We start from the raw sequence: 24,969 nt of genomic DNA, 5'->3' as shown, positions 1-24,969 counted from the left end.
ACTGCATCATTAATATTCTGAAAATAAATCACATGAAAATGACCAAGAGAAATTAGATAAGTGCTGAAAACGAATCAGAACTTAATATAAAATAAAATTTATATGGTCATCAGAATATCAATCAGGATTTATCAACACAAGATAAAATAACTCAGAGACAAAATCTTGAAGTAAAAACAACTTTCATTAATATATCAAGACAATACATTCATGAAATGGAAATTACATCAATACTTATACAAGATTTTCCCTAAGCTTCTAAACCTAACATCAACAGCCTTAGTCCTAGCTAAGAAGCCTGACAAAGCTGATGATGAAGAAAAACAGGAAGAAGACGAGATTAAGTCATCTTCTTCTTCCTACTCTTGACAAACAGAATGGCGAGTCGGATGATTCACTCTTGCTGGCGGAGACGATGAAGATGAAGTTCTCTTCGAACGGCCACCAGATCACGTTTGATAACCTCTGGAAATCGAATCCAGAGATTGTGAGGAATGTTGATGATAGGGTATGGAGTTGGAATTACATTCAAAAAGACATGCACAGTCTCATCACCATAATTGTAGAACCAGCCAAATGCAGCCATTTGTGATGATAAATGAAAAACGAGAGTGAGTTTGTGATAAAAGTGTGATGGGAAGGCTGATGTGAAGTGGTTGCTTATATAGGCAAGAGAATGCCAGGAGACGCAAAGAAATTGAATGCTGACCAGTAGAATTAATTCTACCTCGTCTCCCTAGACTTTGAAAAAGAATAACATTCATTGGAAAGAGGAATCATGGTTTAAAACGCACAAGAAACAAGAAACAGTGGACTGTTCAAGTACGAATACCATTAATCCTAATCATAGTGACTATTAATCTTCCACTTCAACATATTCTAGTTCGAACTGAGACTGTTACCAAATTTTATTCACAGATAAGCCAAGTAAAGGATTAGATTGAGAAATCAGAACTTAGACCTATACCAGAACTTAACAGTCATCAGAACATAATTTCTTAACTCGAAAAAGGAATGCCCATCTTAGTAAATCCTCATACAAGTTCTGAGTTATAGACTTCAGAACTTAATCATCAGAACGTGTAACTAGAACTTGTCCTCAGAATTTGTGCAAAGTGACACAGTGACTGTTTATCTAAAATAACATAGACCTCCACAGAAATTTTCATCATTCAAATGGAGTGATTAGTGTGTGCATTTAGCTAAATAACAGACAAAGAGTAAAGTCTGATTCACTTCAGTACATCTTAGAAATAAGGCATAACTAAAATTTTGCTAAAGAGCTGTCAGTGTCCTGAAACCTACTGATGAATGAGTTCATGCTTGAGTCCACCTCAACTGTTTTGTGCTAATTTTATGCATCTTTTGAAATTCTATTTTACAGTGGCTTCTCAGTGTAAGTGAGTCACGACTGTTTATCAGAATTTATGCTATTATCAGAGTATTTCTCCAGTAATCATAGAGTGTGAAAAGTCACCAAGAAAATATTTTGCTTTTCTAATGCATATTTACTTAATACCAGCAATGCACTTGGGTCGTCCCTACCACATTTTTACTCTAGATCTCAAAGGAGTACCTGATTTTATTCTTTGATCTTTTTGCTTTTTCTTTTGATAAGTGAGGTTTATCAGCACTTAGTACATTCAGCAGTTTTACTAGTATCAGAACTTAACAGATGAGTAGCATTATTCTAATTTGTGACTTAGTAATAAGATATACAAAGTAAACTCAACTAAGCTCAATTATCAGAATTTGCTAGTGTCATAAGATTTCCACTGAAATAATTACTTCTTACATGGAATCATTTGTTTATTGAAGACTACTAGGTCAGTATCTAGCACAGTTATCCTCATAGGATTGAATAATTACTTAAACAGACATATCACTTATCAGAGTTGAGAAATATATATCAGACAACAGTCAGTACTTAAAAACATTTATCAATTAAGCACAGAATACACAATGAGATTAATTCTGTAAATACTGAGCATAAAGTCTGATAACACAGAACAAGACTAAGCAGATTTAGAGAAAGAACCTGAAACCATTCCAAGTTCATTTACCAATCTTGTAAAAGTAGCTTCACACAGTGGTTTTGTGAAGATATCTGCTAGTTGTTGATCTGTGGGAACAAAATGCAATTCCACTGTACCTTCATCCACATGTTCCCCGATGAAATGGTACTTAATGCTGATGTGCTTTGTCATAGAGTGTTGAACTGGATTACCTGTCATAGCAATAGCACTTTGATTATCACAGTAAATAGGGATTTTGAAATATGTTAACCCATAATCCAGTAACTGATTCTTCATCCAAAGAATCTGTGCACAACAGCTTCCTGCAGCAATATACTCTGCTTCTGCAGTTGATGTGGAAATTGACTTTTGTTTCTTGCTGAACCAAGAAACCAATCTGCCTCCAAGAAATTGGCAGCTTCCACTTGTGCTTTTCTTGTCAATTTTGCAACCTGCAAAATCTGCATATGAGTAACCTATTAGTTTAAAATCTGATTCTCTAGGATATCATAATCCCAGAGTAGCTGTTCCTTTAAGATACTTAAAGATTCTTTTCATAGCTGTTAAGTGAGGTTCTCTTGGATCTGCTTGAAATCTTGCACAAAGACAGGTAGCATACATGATATCAGGTCTACTAGCAGTTAGATGGAGTAGAGAGCCAATCATACCTCTGTAATCAGTAATATCTATTGATTTACCAGTATTCTTATCCAGTTTTGTTGCAGTGGCCATGGGAGTGGATGCACTTGAACAATCTTGCATTCCAAATTTCTTAAGTTTCTGGTGTACTTAGTTTGACAAATAAAAGTGCCTTCTTCATTCTGCTTGACTTGAAGGCCCAGAAAATAGCTAAGTTCCCCCATCATACTCATCTGATATCTTGACTGCATTAGTTTGGCAAACTTCTTGCAAAGTTTGTCATTTGTAGATCCAAAAATGATATCATCAACATAAATCTGGACCAGAAGTAAGTCCTTTCCATGGTTGAGGTAGAATAGTGTTTTGTCTATTGTTCCTCTGTTGAATCCACTTTCCAGAAGAAACTGAGCTAAAGTCTCATACCATGCTCTAGGAGCTTGCTTAAGTCCATAAAGTGCTTTATCAAGCCTGTAGACATAATCTGGATGTTTAGAATCTACAAAGCCTGAAGGTTGTTCAACATATACTTCCTCCTCCAATTCTCCATTGAGAAAAGGACTTTTCACTCCATTTGAAAGACATTAAACTTTTTGTGAGCAGCATAAGCCAAAAATATCCTTATGGCTTCTAACCTAGCAACTAGTGCAAATGTTTCATCATAATCAATTCCTTCCTATTGAGAATATCCTTTTGCAACCAGCCTTGCCTTATTCCTTGTAATTATGCCATCACTGTCAGTTTTGTTTCTGAATACCCATTTTGTACCAACAATAAATCTATTCTTTGGTCTTGGCACTAGGGTCCAGACTTTGTTTCTTTCAAATTCATTTAACTCTTCCTGCATTGCTTGCACCCAATCAGCATCTTGAAGAGCTTCTTCAACTTTCTTTGGCTCAGACTGAAAGAGAAAAGAATTGTAGAGACATTCATTTGAAATACCTGTTCTAGTTCTGACACCTGCATCAGGATTTCCAATTATCAAATCAGGTGTATGTGATTTTGTCCACTTCCTTGCAGATGGAAGGTTGTCTCTAGAACTGGATGCTCCCCCATGATCCATGCTATCTTCATTTTCATTTTCTGATGCTCCCCCTGAAACTATGCTCTCTGAGTTGAATTCTTCAGTATTTAGATTTTCAGCATTATCAGAACTTGGCTTATCAGAACTTGACGAATCAGAACTTGAAGAGCCAGATGTATGTTTTGATGTTTCTTGAGCTGTGGTAGGATCTTGAGTATGCTCCCCCTGCATAGGTGCATCTTCCTTTGACGTAGTTACCACAGTTTCAATAACATCAGAGTTTAATCCATCAGAGTTTACAGTATCAGGACTTAGACTGTCAGGATTTTCAGTATCAGAATTTGAGTCTTCATTTTCAAATCTCAGCTGATCATGGTCAATAAAATCTTCAAGACCAGTAATCTTCTTATCATCAAAAGAGACATTGATAGATTCCATGACCACTTTTGTTCTCAAATTATAGACTCTGAAGGCTTTTGTGGAAAGTGGATATCCAACAAAGATTCCTTTATCAGCTTTTAGATCAAACTTTGATAGCTGTTCAGGATGAGTTTTGAGAACAAAACACTTGCATCCAAATACATGAAAATGTTTCAGATTTGGCTTCTTTTTCTTCACCATCTCATATGGTGTTTTTCCATGCTTGTTAATGAGTGTTGCATTTTGAGTAAAACAAGCAGTCTGCACAGCTTCAGCCCAGAAATAGGTTGGAAGCTTTGCTTCTTCAAGCATTGTACGTGCAGCTTCAATGAGAGTCCTATTCTTTCTTTCAACAACTCCATTCTGCTGTGGAGTTCCAGGAGCAGAAAATTCCTGCTTTATTCCATGGTTTTTGCAGAACTCTTCCATTATCAAATTCTTGAACTCAGTGCCATTATCACTCCTTAAAATTTTCACAGAATCTTTGACAATTTTATCCAGCTGTTTGACATGATCAATCAAGATAGATGCAATTTCACTTTTTGTGTGCAAGAAATACACCCATGTGTATCTGGTGAACTCATCCACTATGACCAACGCATACTTCTTCTTTGCAATAGACATGACATTTACTGGACAAAATAGATCAACATGTAGTAGATGATAAGGCTAAGAATTGATGATTCAGTCTTGCTCTTGAATGAAGATTTTCTTTGTTTGGCTTTCTGACAGGAATCACAAAGACCATCAGGAGAAAATACTGACTTTGGCAGTCCTCTCACAAGATTTTTCTTGACCAGTTCATTTATATTGTTGAAATTTAAATGAGAGAGTTTCTTATGCCAATTCCAGCTTTCTTCAATTGATGCTCTACTCATCAGACAGATTGCAGAACCATCAGTACTTGTTGAAAGCTTAGCTTCATAAATGTTACCACGCCTGTATCCTTTCAGAATAACTTTGCCTTTAGATTTACTCACAATTTCACAGTGTTCTTCAAAGAAATCAACATGATAACCTCTGTCACAGATTTGACTTATACTCAGTAGGTTGCGTTTAAGTCCTGAGACCAGAGCTACTTCTTTAATTATGACATTTCCAAGATTGATATTGCCATATCCCAATGTTTTTCCAATGTTGCCATCTCCATAAGAAACACTTGGGCCAGCTTTCTCTATAAAGTCTGATAGCAGGGCCTTATTTCCAGTCATATGTCCTGAACATCCACTGTCCAGAACTAGAATATTTTTCCTGTTGCCCTGCAATCACAAAGACCACTAATTATTAGTTTTAAGGACCCAGACTTGCTTGGATCCTTTGGCCTTATTAAGTTTGTTAACATTTGCAGCGGATTTAGCATCAGAGTTTATGTTAACATTTTTCTTATCAGAACTTACACTATCAGACTTTGAATCAGAATTTACACTAGAAGGAACAATGGAAACTTTCTTCAAAGAAGGTTTTATTTGATAATAATCATAGTACAAGCTATGATATTCCTTACAAGTATAAATGGAATGCCATAAACTACCACAATGAAAACAAGGATTTTGTGGTTTGTATCTAACAGACTGACTCTTAACTCCTGATTTTGAAGGTAAGGAGTTAATATTCTTATTCTTCCTGCAAAAAGAAGCCAGATGGTTAGAACTTCCACAGTTATGACATGTTTTCCTAGAAGCATCAGGAACAGGTTTATAATTATTGCTTTTATTCACACCTTCCTTTCCATTCCTATTTTTTCTAGGTGATTTTACCTTGTTTGCATTCTTAACATCTTTCAGCTTATACTTAAGCTGCTTCTTTGTCATTAAGCCTATGTTCACTTCAGCTGTCTTTTCCTGTTTTAGTTTGTCAGAAGTTAATTCCTTTGTAACTTCTGATTTCTCATTTTCAGACTTTACAGTTACAAACTTAACAGGTTTTAACTTTGGCTTTTGCTTATCAACAGGCTTAATTTCTTCAGTTCCTTTATCATTCTTATCTTCTCCATAACCTAAGCCCTCTTTCCAGTTTCCACTACTTAGCAAATTTTGAGTTGTTTTACCAGAGTTAGTCCAAGTCCTGATAATCTCTCTTTCCTTTTCTAACTCAGTTTTTAGAGATTCATTCATTTTTAGCACTTCATCCCTAACATAAAAAGCATCATCTCTATCCTTCTGAGTTTGATGGAACATGACTAACTCCTTTTCTAAGAAATCATTTCTTTTCTTAAATGCAATATTTTCAGAAGTTAATCTTTTACATCTTAAAGTTTGATCTCTATAAATAACAAACATGGTTTTAAGATATCTTCTCAACTCATTAATATCATCAGTATGAAAAGCATAAGTAGTATGAGGTACCTTTGTTTCAGCAGCTTCAGAACTGCTCTCAGCACTTTCTTTATCAGCATTTGCCATCAATGTATAGTTTTCCTCACTTTCAGAGTCTGAGGTGTATGTCCAGCTTTTCTGCTTTATGACAAGAGCCTTGCCTTTGTCACCCTTTACCTTCTTGCAATCAGGAGATATGTGGCCTTTCTCACCACAGTTATAGCATTTAACATTGGTGTAATCTCCTCTGTCAGACTTTCCTCCTCTGCCTTCAGTTCTTCTGAAATTCTTCTTATCAGAACTTATGCCTTTCCTGGAAAACTTCTTTCCCTTCCTGAACTTCCTGTATGCAATCTTTGTGATTCCTTTCACCATAAGAGCACACAGCTTCATCATCTCCTCATCAGCATCAGTCTCAGGCAAGCTTTCAGAATCTGAGTCATCATCACTCTCAGAACTTGATGACTCAGTATCAGACTTTATGAAAAGAGCTTTACCCTTGTCTTTTTTTGAGGAAGCTGCTTTGGGGGATTCTTCTTCAGCCTTAAGAGCAACTGTCCTTGACTTTCCTCATTTCCTCTTACTTCTTTGTTCCATCTCAAGCTCATGAGTCTTGAGCATTCCATAGATTTCGTCAAGAGTTGTTTCATCAAGATTGTAGTTGTCTCTTATTGTCGTTGCCTTCAAATCCCAGCATTCAGGAAGAGCTAACAGGAACTTAAGGTTTGAATCTTCAAGATCATACTCTTTATCAACCGATGACAAATCATTCAAAAGTTTGACAAATCTATCATATAAATCATTCAATGACTCATTAATCTTTGAGTCAAAATGTTCATACTCTTGAGTGAGTATTGTCTTCCTGTTCTTCTTAATTATCTCCGTTCCCTGACACCTTGTTTCCAGAGCATCCCATATCTCCTTAGCAGTCTTGCAGTTGATTACCCTGTTTGACATTACATTATCAATGGCACTATGCAGTAAGTGTCGTACCTTGGCATCCTTAGCAATTGATGCTATATCTTCAGCAGTATAATCACTCTTCTCCTTTGGTATGGTCTTTGCTGCTTCACCTGCAACTGCAACAGCGAGCTTGGTTGGTTTGTGAGGGCCTTCCTTGATTATATCAAGGTATTCTGGATCTGTTGCTTCCAGGAACATGGTCATCCTTACCTTCCATATGGGATATTCAGATGGTCTCAGTATGGGAACTCTGATGGTCTCATACCGACTCTGAATTTGTGTCTTTGATGGTTCCTCAGTTTTGGTAGGCTTAGTTGGAGTTTCTGTGTCCGACATGATTGTGTTTGGATCTTTAACTGTATGTGTGTTAACAGATAGGCTCTGATACCACTTGTTAGGTCACACACACACTGTAGAGGGGGTGAATACAGTTTATAATACAATCAAATCGAACTTTAATATAATAAGTAACAGAAAACAAACTTTATTGAAACAATAAACTCTGTTACAGTATGGAACTGTTACCTCTCAGTGATGAACAAATATCACGAGAGCTGCTAGGGTTATAATGAATAATCTTCTCGAATATATGATAACACTTATAGTGTAAACCCTATGTCTGTGTTTATATACTACACAGTTACAAGATAATCGCTAATTGATATGGAATATAATTCTGCTTCCTAAAATATATCAATCAGATATCTTTTCTTCCAAGTATTCCATTCTTTACAGAATTCCTTCTTCATGCATATCTCTTCTTATGTTTATCTTGATCTTCTTTCCTTTAATCAGCTACTGTCCTTATCTGATCGTCCTTCAGCACTTAAGTTCTGATATCTATCTTTTGATGATTATCTCCTGATAACATAAGTACTGATATCCTTAAGTCCTGACTTCCAGTATAAGTACTGATCAACAGTTAAGTACTGATTTATCCTGTTCAAGTAAGATCTGAAAGCTAAACATAAAACATATTAGCCATGACATTATCAAATATATCTAACAGTTGTCACCGGTATAATGAATCTATAAGACATTCATCTGTGTATGACTACGAAAATTCATTTAGCTTCAAATGTATGAAGTAGAGATTGAGATAGGGATTGCATGAGCAACTGATAGAGTTGATGACGATAAAAGGTCGTTGAGTTGTGATTAATGAGAACTGAGAAATCATAAGAAAGATACTTGAAAAGCATCATGGTCTGTTCCTTAGCATGATTCTGAGGACAGAATCCTTTTAAGGGGGGAAGGATGTAACGCCTGGGAAATATTATGTATTTATTTTTATTAATAAATAATTATTATGTGATTTTATGCGAATTTTGGTGAATTATTTGATAATTGATATCAATATTTGGATGTTTATTTCTGATGAAAATGTGAATATTTTAATTTTTAATTTTCCAGAATTAAATCTAGATAATTTTGGTATTTTTCTGGTAAATTTTGAATGATCATATGATTTTATAAGGATTTATAGAATTAATAATGATTATTTTACATAATTATAAAATTACTTTTTAGAATCAGAAATCATTCCACTTCAATCGTTTTTACGTTTTTACAACCCGAAACTCTTCTAAAAACTCCTTCCTAACCTAATCTGATAATTCTGAACACTTTCCGTGACTTGACTTTTTCGATCCGGGGTACGGTTTGACATGTACGAGTTCCGGTGTGAAATTTTCGATACGCAAATCATTTTATATATCGATAAAAGTCCATATTCTCAAAAGGCGAGACATTATAACCTTAATTTTGTATAAAGAATTTTATAGGAAGCTCTGTTCTGATAATTCTCCAAATTTGGTATTAAAATCATATTGTCTTTTTAGTTACTTAGCGGCTAAGTAACCTATTTTCAGATCCAATATGTAATGTAATTATGGAATTATAAAGTAAATAAAATATTTGATGGATCTGTCGGCTATGTGTTGCTGTATTATTAATTGTTTGTGACTTGTTGGACGCGAAATTTAATTTTATAATTAATTATCGAGCGGTATGAATCTAATTCATTTTAAAATAATTTTATTGAATATTTATGCTCATAAATGCTAAAATTGCTCCTAAAATTATTTTTGTTGTTTTATAATTTTATTTATTATTTTTAGGAGTTTATAAAATTTAGAAATCGATATTTTATTTATTAATTATCTTTAAATGATTTTCCGACTCCATTTAATTGTAAAAATCAATATCTAATTTCAGGATGTTTCAAAAATCATGAAAATTTTATTTTATTAACTCTTAAATATTTCAAGAATTTTAAAATTATTTCGGAAATTTTCTGGCTTTTATTTAACCGTACGTATATTCGTAAAAATTGGGAAATACGGGTCTGAATGCGCGTTCCAGAAATGACTTTTGAATTATAACTTTTTTATAAAAATTAGTTTGAGTTATCTCGGGAATTTTAAATAAATTCTGATAAAATTCCGGACGATGGTTACCGTAAATTATTTATTAAAAGACCTTAGTGGCGGTACGAAACAGGAAATAACGGGGATAAAACGAAATAAAGAAAACGAAAGAAAAAAAAAATTATTACTAACAAAACCCCCTACCCCCTGTTTTCTCCCACGCGCCCCCATTTTCTCTCTGGTTCTCTCGCTCTTTTCTCTCTCAAATTCTCTCAATTCGATCTCTCTCTCTCTCTCTCTCTCCAATCTCTCCTCTCTCTCGCCCTCTGCTCTCTCGTCTTTCTCTTCCATGCCCCATTTCCTTCTTTTCCGCCCGGTTCTCTCTGTTTTTCCTCTCTCTCTCTATTGCTGTTCTTCCGGTCGTTTTCCGGCGAGTTGCCACCAAACGGCTTGGTGGCTCCTGGGTATGCATGTATACTTATGTATGTATATGTGTGTGGTTCAGTCGGATGTTAGATGTACCGTATTTTAGCCGTTGTTATGCTGTAATGTCGCCTGATTTTTTGGTCCTGGTTGCCGGCGCGTGTACGCGCGTGGCCGGTGTTGATTAATTTCAGATTTGTTTGTTCGGATATTCCTGATGAAAAAAAAATTTATTCAGTGTTTCCAAAATTAAATTTTTCTGCAGGATTTATTTGATTATCGTTTCGTGATATAAATAAATTATGCGGGAATATAATGATTAATCGGTGAAACACGCGTTGGACACCCGAACCTTATCGGGTACCCGCGAATTTTGCCGCCGTCGGTGATGAGCCTCGGCGAGCCGACGGTGGGCGATGATGATTTTATCTGAGTCCTACATTTATTATTTAAACAAAATTAGTTCGGTAAAAATATATGTGTGGAACGAAAAATAAAAACAAAAACATAAAAGTACGAATGATAATTAAAGTAATAGAAATTGTAATGGTGTTTGGGATTGCAAATTGGATTGGATATTGTAGCTGTTGGTTGTGAATTTGACGTCGAAATGATTCGACGGGTAGGCCGATAAATAGAGGAAACGCTGCCCGATTTTCGGGGAAATTAATTCCGAAAATACGGAAACGTGACCTGTAATTGTCGGAAACGTCGAACAAGGATATAATTGAACTTTATGAAACCTATTTACGTGACGTGACGAAATATTTTGTGAATAATCGATTACCCTATTTTTCAAAACGATAAATATACGTATTTTCCGAAATTAAATACCGAACCGATTTTCGAAGATGTGAACCATAATTTCTATGTGTATTTCGATAATACATATAAATATGAATTCGGTTATGAAATCTTATGGGTAGAATAGGATATTGATTTGATGTCAAGCTTAAGCGATTATCTGAATTAGGGTATTTCAACCCTGTAGGTTTTAGACGGAAGACCGAGACGTGACATCGAACTAGAAACGATCTAGTGATTAAACTTCGAGATCAACGAAGTTCCAACTGAAGGTCTGAATGTTGGGATCGTATCCAGAATAGGATAGTAGTTTGACGATAAAGCCGAACGATTAAAGTCGAACCAAAGTCAATAGCGGTTAAAGCTTATTGAGGCAAGTATTCCTAACCTTTCTCCTTAAATACTGCAAATATTTATTCGCTCCTATTCTAAGTTCAGAATAGTTAACTGTTTTATATTTCGCTGCAATTACTCTTATTATGCCAGTTCTTTCCATTATTGTTCCTATAATTCGATTGCTCTCTTGAGCAGATACCCATTCTTTCGGGTTATTTGCGAACCCTGAATTGGGAAGTTTTGACTTCAAAACGGTTTGACATCAAAACACTCTACAGGCTGGATAATGATACTTTGGGGATTAAGTTTTACTTAATCCTAAGGACCGAAACATAGTCGGTGCCTTGAGATGGGCCGTAGTGCCTGGGGACCCGACTGGATCTATACGGGTAGGTATAGATCTGCACTGTATCCTGACTGATCAGCAGGATATAAGTGTCAACTAGTGTCCAGTCTAATTTATTGTTGATCACCATTAATGGCATACCTTCTCGAAAAAAAAATGTGATTATGGATTAAAGTTATTCTTTCTTAGTACTCAGTTTCGGAAAAATTACGGTTTTTCTAAATAAATTCGAGGTTCAGGTTGTTGCTGCAGCATTAGTTGCGCACTGATAATTAGAATCTTGAATGAATTGAGATCTTCTTAATTATTCAACCCGTCCTTATCAGGCTGGTTTAGCAGGTTAAGTTTATGAAAACTTAGTCGATAATGATGGATACTGAATAGTTAGGAATTTCTTGAACGTCGTTTTATAACTAGTTATTGCATTCGTTGCTCAAGTATGAAGTGTTACCAGAAGCTATTTTGAAAACACGCGATCTTTGAAGCTCTTACAAAAATGTTGTTATTCCCTATGTGATTTATAGCAATGTAAATCAAATTGATTTTAAGTAGATGAAGTATATCCTTTAAATGATTTCGTGTTTCGCTCTTCAAAATACTTTTAAGATTTTGTCCGGAAGTATTTTTGTGATATTAATGTTGAAACTCAAAATATATACTTGCTGGGCATTTTTGGCTCACTCTTGCTTTGTAAATTCTTATTTCTGCCAGAAACAGATAAGGATAAAAATGAATAGCCTAGATAGACAGCAGAAGTTCGAGAAATCTCCGGTGCGAGAGGTTGAAGAAGTTAGAAGAATAGTGATACGAGCAATAGTTCAAAGATATTTACATTTGTATTTTTAGTTGTTGTAAATAGTGGAAGGTTAGATTCTTGTTTCATACCATAACCTGTAAACGATCTGGATTCAAGGGGTTATTTATTTATTTCTTTATTTTATGTAAAGATTGTTTAGTGACACCAAATCTTGACCCCATATTTGGGGTGTTACACCTATGGAGTTGAGGGAGGGTATGACATTTAATTCAAAAGAGGATTTGATTCATGTTGTGCATCAATTTCATATTGCTAGTCATCAAGAGTTTACCGTTACTAGATCAAGTGATTTGAATTGGCATGTTGCATGTAAGTTGAGGGAAGATGGTTGTGAGTGGAGTTTAAAGGCTAGGTTGAGAAAGACACTTGGTAAATTTCAAATAATGAAAACTTCCGGGCCACACACATGTATGAGCACCGCAATTACTCAAGACCACCATAACTTGTCCTCTTATGATATTGTGGAAACTATTAAGGAACAAATTGTAGCCGATCCTAGAATTAAAGAAAAAGTGTTAATGGCTACGGCAAAAAGTATGTTTGGTTATCTTCCAGGTAGAAAGAAAATTAGAAATACAAAGAAACTTGTGATGGATGAAGTGCATGGGTCTTGGGAAGGATCAATTGAAGATCTTCCTTATTTGATGGAAGCATTGCAATCCTTTAATGTTGGTACAAAAGTTGATTGGCTTTTTAAAGAAAGTGAGTCGGGAGTACATGAGAATTTAGAGGTATCATTTTTGACAATATTAGTAGTTCATTCTTTTTTTATATAAATCTAATTCTTATTCTTTTAGGTACATTGAAGTTAGGGTTTGCACTAATTAATGTTATAATATATGTTTGTAACAGGAAGTGACGTTCAAAAGATTGTTTTGGGCTTTTAAGCCCTGTATTGATGGATTTGAGCATTGCATCCCGGTCATTCACATAGATGGCACCCACCTTTATGGTCCTTATCCCGGTGTACTATTGAGTGCTGTAGCAGTAGATGGTTTCAGTCACATTCTTCCATTGGCGTTTGCAATTGTGGAATCTGAGAATGTTTCTAGTTGGGGGTGGTTCATGGATCGGTTGAGGAGATTCGTTGCAGGTAGGAGACATGGCATTTGTATCATCTCTGACAGACATGTTGGGATTATGGCAGCTATGCGGCAGACGGGATGGTGTGAGCCGTATAACCATCATAGGTTTTGCATTAGACACTTGTCTACAAATTTTGTTAATGCGCATAGAAGACCGGGATTGAAGGATAGATTAGTTGATTTGGCTTTTCAAGTGCAAGAGAAAAAGTTTGATTATCTGTGGGAGCAAATGCTAATTGTGGAGCCTCGGGCGGAAGAGTGGTTTACGGATAAACCATTGATGAAATGGACTTTGGCACATGATGGGGGGGAACGTTTTGGAATTATGACCACCAACCATGCCGAAAGTTGGAACAATGCAATTCTTGAAGCTAGAAGCCTCCCGATTAGTTCATTGGTGAGGTTTGTGTTTTCAAAGACCGTGGAGTATTTTGATGAAAGGCGGGTTGAGATTGCAACCCAATCATCTAAAGGTCAAGTGTTCACAAAACATGCACACAAAATGTTGAGCCGATCGAATAAACGTGCTACCGGACATAATGTCACGGTATTTGACCGAGATTCTATATTGTTTCAAGTAGTGACTAGGAGGGTTTGCCAAAAAGGAGGAAATAGGCATACCGTTCGGTTGCAAGAGGGTATGTGTTCTTGTAGAAAGTGGCAAAACTATCGCATTCCATGTTCTCATTTGGTTGCATGTTGTGCCCATTTAAATATGAGTCATGAAAGTTTTGTAGGCAATTTTTATAAGTTGAAGAATGTTTCAAAGGTTTATAACGGTGTATTTGAACTAATACCAACCAAAGGGGATTCTCGTTGGCCATCGGGAGTTGACATTCCAAAGTTGGTGCATGATAAAGAAGTTGAGAAGAAGAAAGGAAGAAGAAAGTCCACACGTTATAAGAATGCAATGGACTTTCAAGCATCGCGCGGTAAGAATTAAAACAATTTGACTATTGTTCTTATTTATTTTAAGATAATTTAATTAGATATTTGAAACTTTTATTTTAAATTCATGTTAAATTTGGAGTATTGTATTTGATTATTCATCTTCTAATTTGTGTTTTACTACTCATTTGACATTTACTCTTATTTTTAATATTTTTTGGAAAATTAAGTAAATCACAGTAGCTTCTGTTGGCCTGGGATGTTTTCAACATCCTGATAAAAACATATCTTCAAACTGCGTTTTGTGTGCAAAACGTTGTTTCGTGTTGCGTTTTAAAATAAGACATGACACCGTCTTCCGTTTTTGGATCAATAACAACACCTCAAACTGCGTTTTAGTTCCAAAAATATTTCCAACTGCGTTTTTTCCGATCATATTTCTTAAATACATGTTTTAAAACAGCGTTTTTTATTTTTATAATTAATATTATATCTCATATTTTTATAAAAACTGCATTTTTTTAATTGCTTTTTATAATTAATTTTTACAATATTTAAATCATTAACCAAACTTCAAACAACGTTTTTTAAATATTTTAAGATAAAAACATGATCTTGTTTTACGTTTTAAGTTTTAAAACATACAAATTTTACTTTTTTTTAAATAAACATAAAACAGAGTTTCAAAGTGCGTTTTTTCCAAAAATGTAACACTCATTTTCGTTATGATTTTTAATAATTAATTTTCAATTGCATTTTTTTGTATTTTTTTAAATACAAAATTTAGATCAATAACAACACTTCAAACCACGTTTTGTTTTATTAAAGTCTAAACGTTACACGCAAACACGTTTTCCTGTAAATTTTTTAGTTTATCATTTAAACGTTATACGCATCTGCGTTTTTGTAAAAAAAACGGAATAACATTACTTTGAACTCCGTTTTGGAGTGACATTTGGGGCCAATTAATCCAAAAGTGACATTGAGGGCCATCTTGCCCCAAATAGTGACATTTGGGGCCAATGCCCTATATAATTGGAGCAAGTTTAGGTGATACTTAAGATGGTATGGTCGTCATGTCAGGATTGTAAATTCCTACTAAAAAAACAAACAAATACCAAAAAACAAACACCACCAAAAAACCATATATGTACTAGATTTGCAAAAAAAATCCTAATACTTATCAACCTAAAAAAAAGAAATACAAAAATCCCAATAAACATTAAGTTGTAAAAATTAAAAAAAGACACCAAAATTCACCCAAAAGTTTTTTATTAATTTTTTTAATATAAAATGTAGACAAATTAAATTAAAATTTACAATACTCACCATCTGAAAATTATAGAGTCAACAATATAAAATTTTAGTAAATTAAAAATTACAAAAAACATAAATTTCATGAGTAAAGCAAGTAAATAAATCCAAATTAATACTAATGAAAATAATATTATCAACTTATTTATGATAATTTACAAATTCTAATATTTTCTCTCATTATTTTAATATTGTATTATATCTTATACATTGGCGTAAATTACAAAAATAAAAATTTGTTTGTATATGGTATAATAAATTTGTTTGTATATGGTATAATAAATTTATTAGAAAATATGAAATTTTAAGCAAAAAACAATACAACAACTAAAATAAAAAAATAATATTAATAAAATAAGTTTTAGCAACTAAATAGAGTTAGAGGTGCCATTTTATAATTTTTCCAAAAAAATAAATTAATTTAATTCAATATTAAAAGTTCATATAAAATATTTATAACATATCACATGCATTGCAAACAGATTTCAAAAAGTTAAAGAAACAAACAAACAAATAAGAAGAACTAATACATAACAAAAAAACTTAAAAATGTATAAGTAAATTTTATTAATTAATTAATACACCAAATATTACAACAAACAAACATTAAATTAAAAAATAACTAAAAAACAAAAAACAAATCAAAAAACATATTAGGTGTGAAAACAATATAAACAAAATTTTAAATGTTTTAAATACACATGCGTCATTAAATGAAAAATTAATAAAAAGGATAATTTATATAATAAAAGTAGTAGACATACTCTATAAAATAAGAATTTATGTTTAATTGGAAGTCACACCAAAATTCATCCAAAATTTTTTTAATAAAAAGTTCTTGATATAAAAAATTAGATAAAGTAAATTAAAATTTACAATATTCACCATCTAAAATTATAGTCAAAAATATAAAATTTTAATAAATTAAAACTTACAAAAAAACATAAATTTTATGAGGAAATCAAGTAAAGTAAATAAATCTAAATTAATACTAATAAAAATAATATTATCAACTTATTTATGATAATTATAAATTCTCATATTTTCTAACATTATCTTAATATTGTATTATATAATATACATAATAGGCGTAAAGTATAAAAATAAAAATTTAATTATATATGATATAATAAATTTATATATGAATATGTATGAATTTAATAATTTAATAATTAGAAAGATATAAAATTTTAAGCAAAAAACAATACGACAACTAAAATAATTTTCTTTTAATATTAATAGAATAAATTTTAACAACTAAATAGAATTAGAAATTTCATTTTATAATTTTCCAAAAAAATAAATTAATTTAATTCAATATTAAAGTTCATATAAAATATTTATAAGATATCCCGTGAATTACAGGGATAAAGCTGGTATGAATAAATTGGAGGGAGGAGGTTTAGAAAAACCTAGATGAAGGGCAAATTCGAGCATTTTAAAGAAATTAAAAAGATATGTAAACTCTGAAAAACAGCTTATGTGCACGTGTAAGTAGCAGAGAAACTACTGCTTGGCGAATGTTCTAGACTTTGCGCGAGATAAGTAGAACTAGCTTCTGGAACATTCTGATAACTTTTTATAACCCCACTGATTCACTTTTTTCTTACTCGAGAACGTAATTTCAAGCTTCAATTCCTTTCTTCAATTTAATTTCGGGTAAGGGCGTTGCACCTCTAGCTAATCTATCACTACTTTCTTTGTATCAGTTAGAAATTAGATTTAGCTGCTTAAATGGGTAATAAAAAAAGAAACACGAAAATATTAGTACTACTACTTTCCAATGTAATTTGTCGACAGCTTGAATAGTTTATATATGTTTGTGTATTTTGATTTTATTGGTTTTGTGATGTAGCAGAGCGACTACCATAAGCAAGATGGCAGGGTATTTGAATGGTGATGTTGCAACTGCTGCTTTGAGCCAACTCCTCAATTTACCTGAAGCTGTTGACAAGCTTATTTCCCCATCAAGGTCTCGTGATTCCAGGGCTGCCTTCGATTCGATCCCGGTCGACATTCTTGAGACCTCCGATCACTACATTTTCCACATGGATGTCCCTGGCCTGTCCAAATCCGACATTCAGGTTAATTTTATCGATTGAAGAGATGTTTGTTACTTTGGTTGTTTTATCGGATTTTTCATTTATCGAGGTTTAAATTACATTCATTAAGGCCAGTGTTCTAAAAATCGGTGTAGGCGGCCTCCTAGGCGCTAGGCGGTGGTAAAACGCCCCGACTCGGACCTTGGTGGTGATTTAGTCATTTTTTCAAAAAATCGGGTCAAAATCGGGATTAGGCAGGTTAGGCGGTCAAAAATCGGTCCTAGGCGGTCTAGGCGGAAAATAATTAAAAAAAAATATTTTTTTTACCTTTTAATAATTTAATTCATTAATTTCATAATTTCACACAATATCATGTCAATTTCTAATATAAAGTATTGATAATAAGTAACAAGTAATCAAATATATTTAGTTTCTCACTTAAAATATAAAATTAACATATTATAATTAATTTAAAAATATGAATTAAAATATAGTTAATATTGTAAACTCAATAATTAGTATATAATGTATGTGTAGATATTGTTTAATATCATTCTAATTTCTTTTTTCAAACAAATATTTGACATATTGATCATTATTTAATTATAAAAATTAAAAATAATATTTATATTCTTCCGATTAATGTTTCGATTAATCGGTCCGATTAATCTCCGACTTGTCGATTAATCTCTCGAAGGTACCCTCACCGCCCAGGAACACTGATTAAGGCTAAGCAAACAATGTCTCTTAATTCCCTTTTATGCTGAATGGAAAAATTTAAGTAAATACGAGGAAAAACAAAGGAGTATACATTTATTGAGGTTATTCGTTTCTCGAGGTTCTACCTGATTAAGTTTCTACTATAGTATATGTTGGAATTGTACCCTGTGGCAGTAGATTTATCATCTTAATTAATTATTTGGTTACCTGAAGTCGATTTTAGTACTTAATAAAAACAGGAATATTACAGTGTCGCTGAACTGCTTTTGATTATTTGATTGTAGGTAACTGTTGAAGATGGGAATACACTGGTAATTCAAAGCAACGGAAAGAGGAAGCGCGAAGATGGGGAACAAGAGTGCAAGTACCTAAAGCTGGAAAGGAAACTACCTCAAAAACTGGCAAGGAAGTTCAGGCTACCGGAGAATTGCAATGCGTCTGGTATAAGTGCAAAGTGCGAGAACGGAGTCCTGACTGTGTCGATCGAGAAGTTGCCTCCGCCCAAGTCCAAGAGTGTTTCTATTGCTATCTCTTAAATTTGCAGAGCAGGTGATGGTGAAGTGGAGGTTTAGGACTTGTTTGTCTATACCAGTAGTAGTGTTGGTTTGAGTTAATGTGATGTGTTAGATTTCTATGACCTGGATGAAGTTCCTTGTGAGCCTGGTTAATTAATTTATCTTCTGGATGTTGATTCCCTGATTCTCAATGTTAATCTCATTAACTTTTGTTCCTGTGAATATGTTAGTGGTGGCGTTTCGTTTTGGTAAACGAATTTTGTTCTGAACTTTTAACTTAAACAAGGGGAACTTGGAAGTACTACACTTTTTATTTCCAGTTATACACAACAGTAGGGGTGTACACGGTTTGGCCAACCCGACCAATCCAAACCGAACCGACCCTATTTCGGCCGAACCAAACCGATTTTTTTCAACCCGATATATAGTTGGGTTGAAAAAATGTCAACCCGGTTTAATTGGGTTGGATATGGTTTTCGATAATTTTAAACCAATCCAACCCAACCCGATTAAAATATATAGGTACATGCTAATAAGTTAATCCAAAATTATGTTTAGGCCATTTACATAGATCCATATATCTCTAACTTTAAATGTAACTTATAACCTTCGTGTTCATAGTTCATTTCGTAACAACAATAGATGTTTGATTAGTGTTATATTTTTTGCATTTATGATTCATTATAATATTTAAAGCGTAAGCAATATTATTAGTACTTTTGATGTCGAAAATTAGATGCTTAAGACTATTCAATATGGAGGATTGTAATATTGTTTTGAATTATTTTCAAGTGTTTTAAACTTTGAAACCTTATGTTTTATTATAATTTTTTATATTAATTTTGTATATTTAATAAACCGATCAAACCGATCCAAACCGAACCAAACTGAAGTATACAAATTGGTTTGGGTTACAAATTTAAACGGTTTGGGTTGGGTTGAAATTTTGAAAACCCGAATTAATTGGGTTGGGTTGCTAAATTCTCCCAACCCGCCCAATCCGATCCGTGTACACCCCTACACAGCAGGGCTGTACAAATAAACCACTCAACCGCTCGCAACCGAACCGCATTTGCGGATAATCGCGAAACGCGGGTTGGTTGTGGATTTAAATTTTAAAAACCGCTCATTTGCGGTTTGGATGCGATTTTAAATTCTTAAAAATCGCAAAATCGCAACTGCAACCCGCGACATATATTTATAATACAATATATTTCCAAAAATGTAGTTGATATCATATAAATTAATAAGTATACACATTTATCAACTAATCTTAGGTTAATGTTAAGACTTCATTCATCAAATTTACAATCATTATAAGATATATAACCAAACAAATGAAAAATATAATCAACATGTAATTTTTTTTATCATTTTCTTTTTTTTCTCTCGCATCCACATTTTTGTATGTTTTTAATATCCTTACTTCACACGGAGCATTAGTTTATATTTTATTTTTGAATGTAATTTATCACGTAACTTAAATTTTAATTTATTAATATTCCAAATTAATTTTTTTACAAATTATTAATTATTTTAAAATAAGTGGTTGAACCGCAAACCGATCCGCAATAACCGCAAATTCGCAACCGCAAATGACGCGGTTAACCGCAACCGCAAATGGCGCGATTAACCGCAACCGCAAATGCGGTTGCGGATGACAATTTTTTAAAACCGCTCTTTGCGGTTTGGTTCGACTTTTACCCCAAAATCGATCCGATCCGAACCGCGTACACCTCTAATACACAGGCTCATACCAACCGGGGTATTCGATTCGAACTCTCCGTATCCGCTTACGTAAGCGAGGTTGTAAAGAGTGTCAAGAGCATCTACATCCACTCTTCATATATTCCCGTCTATTGTAATATACAAAAATATGTAAAAATTATTTTTCTTAAATTTAAAAAATTCTAAAAATGAATATTATTTTTCTTAAATTTAAAAAATTTTAAAAAATGAAGCTGTATGATATATTAAAAAATAAAGAACCTACTATAAAATGCAAAATTTATTAAAACTTGTATACCAAAAATATATATCATTTTTGATAGGGATTAATAAATCCTGATTGTGTAAATTAAAAATTATATTTGGGCTGCTAGGCCCAATAAGATGTATGACATTCAGACCAAAAAGGTTAACACATTGATCAGCCCTGATGGAACAAAGAAGGCCCAAAAACCCTGAATATTAATTAATTTCGTAATTAATTAATAAGGAAAAAATCAGCTACCGAGAAGAGTCTCAATAAGGACATAAATCCTTGCAGATTAGCCTCTAAGGGACCTAGAAGGATAATGAATCAGTTTTCTACTATTTAGGACTCCAAAATCTATTCTAATTCTGAGACTTGGCTACCAAGTCTCCTATACCAAGTCCAATTCAAGGACCACCAACATCTATATAAGGGGCCTCACCCCACAAATCAGAACTACATTTTTTGGCTCGATTATCTAATTCACAGAGATATGTAGACATCTCGTAAAGCCAGAGTTAAGCTACGAAACACAAGAGCAACCATTAAAGGCCTTGAGCTCACGAACCTTAGTAATAAATACAGCAATTATATATCTTAGTTTTTAATCCATAACATTTGGCGCCGTCTGTGGGAAGGCACAACAACAACCATGGCGAAAACACGGAGAACAGTTAGAGCCCTTGAAGGAGGAACACCAACGGTAAAACCCAAGTGATTTCTTCAACTGTGGAGGTACCTCCTCATTCAACCTATGCAACCACGCAAGGAGAAACCCAGATAGGGGCAACTGAACCTCAGCCACAAGGGACGATTCCCTCGGCTACTCAAGGTACGAATCCCCAAGTTCAACAACTACATGCACCTGTGAATTCTCGACCCATCGGGTACGAATATTCAACTGTTGTGACTACTAACCCCCTTATGGGATGCCCCTTTAACCCGAGGTTGGAGGAAGTGGACATGCTGGACGGAGTGAAGCACGAGGGCGATCTCCCCCTACATACGAGGTTTGGCTCCTATCTCTGAGGATCAGGAATTTTCTGGTTCTTACACTGAGAGAGACTCCGAATCTTCGGATGATAAAGTAGCCCCAAGAAGGAGACGTGCTGGCAAAGAGCCGACGGCTGATGGTAGCCAACGTCCTCAAAGCACCCAAGGGACGAATCCCCAAGAAGTGCAGAAAAGGATCAGGGCTCACGAGGCTGAGATTCAAAGGCTAAGGCGCGACTTGGAGGCGCACCAGACCACCAGACCCCCAATACCTCCTAGGGGGAGAAATCCTTCTCCTATCATAGACCTGGATGGTCCAGTACAGAGAAAGGTTGTTGTCCCAAGGGCTGATCCAAGCAATCTTCTTCCCCTTGGAGATCCTGAGGATCCTACTCCGCCCTTCACTGAAGAAATAATGAATGCCCATATCTCAAGGAAGTTCAAGATGCCAACTATCAAAGCTTATGATGGCACGGGAGATCCCGCTAATCATGTTAGGACATTCTCTAATGCACTGTTGTTGCAGCCCGTGAATGATGCTATTAAGTGTCGAGCCTTTCCTCAAACCCTGTCGGGTATGGCTCAAAGGTGGTATAGTCGTTTGCCCCCAAACTCTATTGGGTCATTCAGAGAATAAGTCAGGCTTTCATTAAACAGTTTATTAGTGGAAGAGTGCATGAGAAAAGTTCAGCATCCCTCATGAGCATTGTACAGGGAGCAAAGGAATCCTTGAGAGAATACCTGAATCGTTTCACAAAGGAGGCTTTGAAAGTCCCGGACCTTGATGACAAGGTAGCCATGATAACACTGCAACAGGGAAATAGGGATGAATTCTTCAAGATGTCTTTGGCGAAACGCCCCCCTGAAAGCATGTTGTTGCTCCAAGATAGAGCCGAGAAGTACATCAAGGTGGAAGAAAGCATGAGGAAGACCGTAGTGAGTAATGAGCCCAGTGGAGGCAAGAAGCGGAAAAATGACCTGGAATATATCGCTAAGGACAAGTATCCTAGAACCGAGCCAAGCCCTGATTCAACCCCCAAGAAGGGAGGACCTGGGCAAAAGTTCACTGAATACGCTAAGCTGAATGCTCCTAGAAGCCAAATTTTGATGGAAATCGAGAAAGATCGAGATATTCGTTGGCCTAAGCCCTTGAAGGCTGATCCTGCCAAGCTAGATAAGAGCAAGTGTTGCAGATTTCACAAAGATGTCGGTCATGACTCCGATGAGTGTAGACAACTGAAAGATGAAATTGAGTTCCTCATTCGAAAAGGAAGATTGAACAAATACACTGGAGATGGAGGGGATAGGAATAATAATGGAAAAAAGAACTTTGAAGATCATAGGAGGGACCAAGACGATCAGGGGCGGAATCCCCAGCCTAGGGGACCGGTGATAAATACAATCTTCGGAGGACCACGACCCCGAGGGCCTATGATAAACACAATCTTTGGAGGACCGACTGCTGCTGGGTTTTCCAAGAACTCCTGGAAAGCGTATGCCCGAGAAGTTATGCATATTGTTGGGGAAGCCCCGAAGAGGGCCATGACAGGAGTAACAATGTCTTTTGATGATTATGATCTGGAGGGTGTGAAATTTCCCCATGACGACCCGTTGGTTATAACCCCGATAATAGGGAACAGGATAGTGAGAAGGGTCCTTGTGGATAATGGTGCTTCAGTGGATATCTTGCTCCATGACACCTTTTTAAGGATGGGATATAATGACTTCCAATTGACCCCAACCGATATGCCAATATATGGGTTTGCGGGAGTGGAGTGCCCCGTAGAAGGGATAATCAAGTTGCCAACAACCATAGGACAGGAACCAAGGCAAGCAACTCAGATGTTGGACTTCGTGGTGGTGAAGGCTAGTTCGACTTACAACGCTATCATGGGAAGAACAGGGATACACGCCTTCAAGGCAGACCTTTTTTCCTACTATTCAGTTATGAAGTTTCCTACCCGGGATGGGATCGGAGAAGAGAGAGGAGACCAAAAAATGGCTAGAAGCTGTTATGTGGCCTCTTTGAGGGCAGATGGAGTTGGGGGGCAGCTTCTTCCTATTAAAGATCTGGATATCCGAGAGAATGATGAGAAAAGAAGAAAGCCAGCAGAAGACTTGGTTTCAATTTCTTTAGCCCCCGAAGATCCTGAGAAGGTGACTTTTATTGGAGCAACGCTCGAGGAGCCCCTTAGAGGGAAGTTGGTGAAATTTTTGCAAGAAAATAGTGACGTATTTGCATGGTCAGCAGCTGATATGCCAGGCATGGACCCAGAACTGATTACTCACAAGCTGAATGTGGACCCAAATCGGAAGATAGTGAAACAAAAGAAAAGAAGTTTTGCTCCAGAAAGGCAAGAAGCTATAAAACAAGAAGTGGAGAAGCTCTTAGAGGCTGGTTTCATTAAGGAGATTCAATTTCCAGAATGGTTAGCAAACCCTGTAATGGTAAAGAAGGCCAATGGAAAATGGAGGATGTGTGTGGACTTCACTGATCTAAATGATGCCTGTCCTAAGGACTGTTTCCCGTTACCAAGGATCGATACTTTGATAGACGCCACTGCTGGGCATGAAATGCTGAGCTTCATGGATGGATTTAGTGGATACAGTTAGATTAAGATGTACAAGGATGACATTCCAAAGGTATTCATCACTGACTTTGGTGTTTATTGTTATCTTGTTATGACATTTGGTCTTAAGAATGCAGGAGCCACCTATCAAAGGTTGGTAAATAAAATTTTTAAGTATCTTATCGGCAAGACTATGGAAGTCTATGTTGATGATATGTTAGTCAAGAGTCTAGTAAAGACTGATCATATAACCCATTTGAGGGAAGTTTTTGAGGTCCTGAGGTACCACAAGATGATGTTAAATCCTACAAAGTGTGCTTTCGGAGTAGGATCTGGAAAATTTTTGGGATTGATGGTCTCCAAGAGAGGGATCGAGGCCAACCCCGATAAAATAAAGGC

The 24,969-nt window shown here is 35.1% G+C and overlaps 2 protein-coding genes across 3 annotated transcripts; both read left to right on the top strand.

Moving 5' to 3' along the window:
- The first annotated feature begins 12,647 nt into the window (after positions 1–12,647).
- Positions 12,648–14,496, top strand: LOC141685500 (uncharacterized). The gene is made up of 2 exons (XM_074490594.1): positions 12,648–13,199; positions 13,321–14,496. Exons 1-2 carry the CDS (start codon positions 12,648–12,650, stop codon positions 14,494–14,496), a joined length of 1,728 nt encoding a protein of 575 aa, XP_074346695.1.
- Positions 14,497–17,260: 2,764 nt separating this feature from the next.
- Positions 17,261–19,254, top strand: LOC141682668 (17.4 kDa class III heat shock protein). Of its 2 annotated transcripts, none has more exons than XM_074487372.1 (3): positions 17,261–17,414; positions 17,614–17,839; positions 18,802–19,254. In XM_074487372.1, exons 2-3 carry the CDS (start codon positions 17,633–17,635, stop codon positions 19,051–19,053), a joined length of 459 nt encoding a protein of 152 aa, XP_074343473.1. In that variant the 5' UTR covers positions 17,261–17,414; positions 17,614–17,632; the 3' UTR covers positions 19,054–19,254. The 2 variants fall into 2 exon arrangements, with proteins under 2 accessions (XP_074343473.1, XP_074343474.1); XM_074487373.1 differs by having other exon boundaries at positions 17,263–17,414; positions 17,611–17,839.
- The last annotated feature ends 5,715 nt before the right edge of the window (positions 19,255–24,969 follow it).

Source organism: Apium graveolens, chromosome 9 (assembly GCF_009905375.1).
Source record: "Apium graveolens cultivar Ventura chromosome 9, ASM990537v1, whole genome shotgun sequence".
Lineage (NCBI taxonomy): Eukaryota > Viridiplantae > Streptophyta > Magnoliopsida > Apiales > Apiaceae > Apium > Apium graveolens.
The sequence above is the reverse complement of the archived record's forward strand: the minus strand, read 5'-3'. Positions and strand labels throughout refer to the sequence as shown.

Excerpts from the sequence above, each read along its gene's own strand:
- LOC141682668 (XM_074487372.1), top strand. The coding sequence starts at position 17,633 with ATGGCAGGGTATTTGAATGGTGATGTTGCAACTGCTGCTTTGAGCCAA. Across the intron at positions 17,840-18,801 it reads TGTCCAAATCCGACATTCAG|GTAACTGTTGAAGATGGGAA; the intron begins GTTAATTTTATC and ends ATTTGATTGTAG.
- LOC141685500 (XM_074490594.1), top strand. The coding sequence starts at position 12,648 with ATGGAGTTGAGGGAGGGTATGACATTTAATTCAAAAGAGGATTTGATT. Across the intron at positions 13,200-13,320 it reads GAGTACATGAGAATTTAGAG|GAAGTGACGTTCAAAAGATT; the intron begins GTATCATTTTTG and ends TGTTTGTAACAG.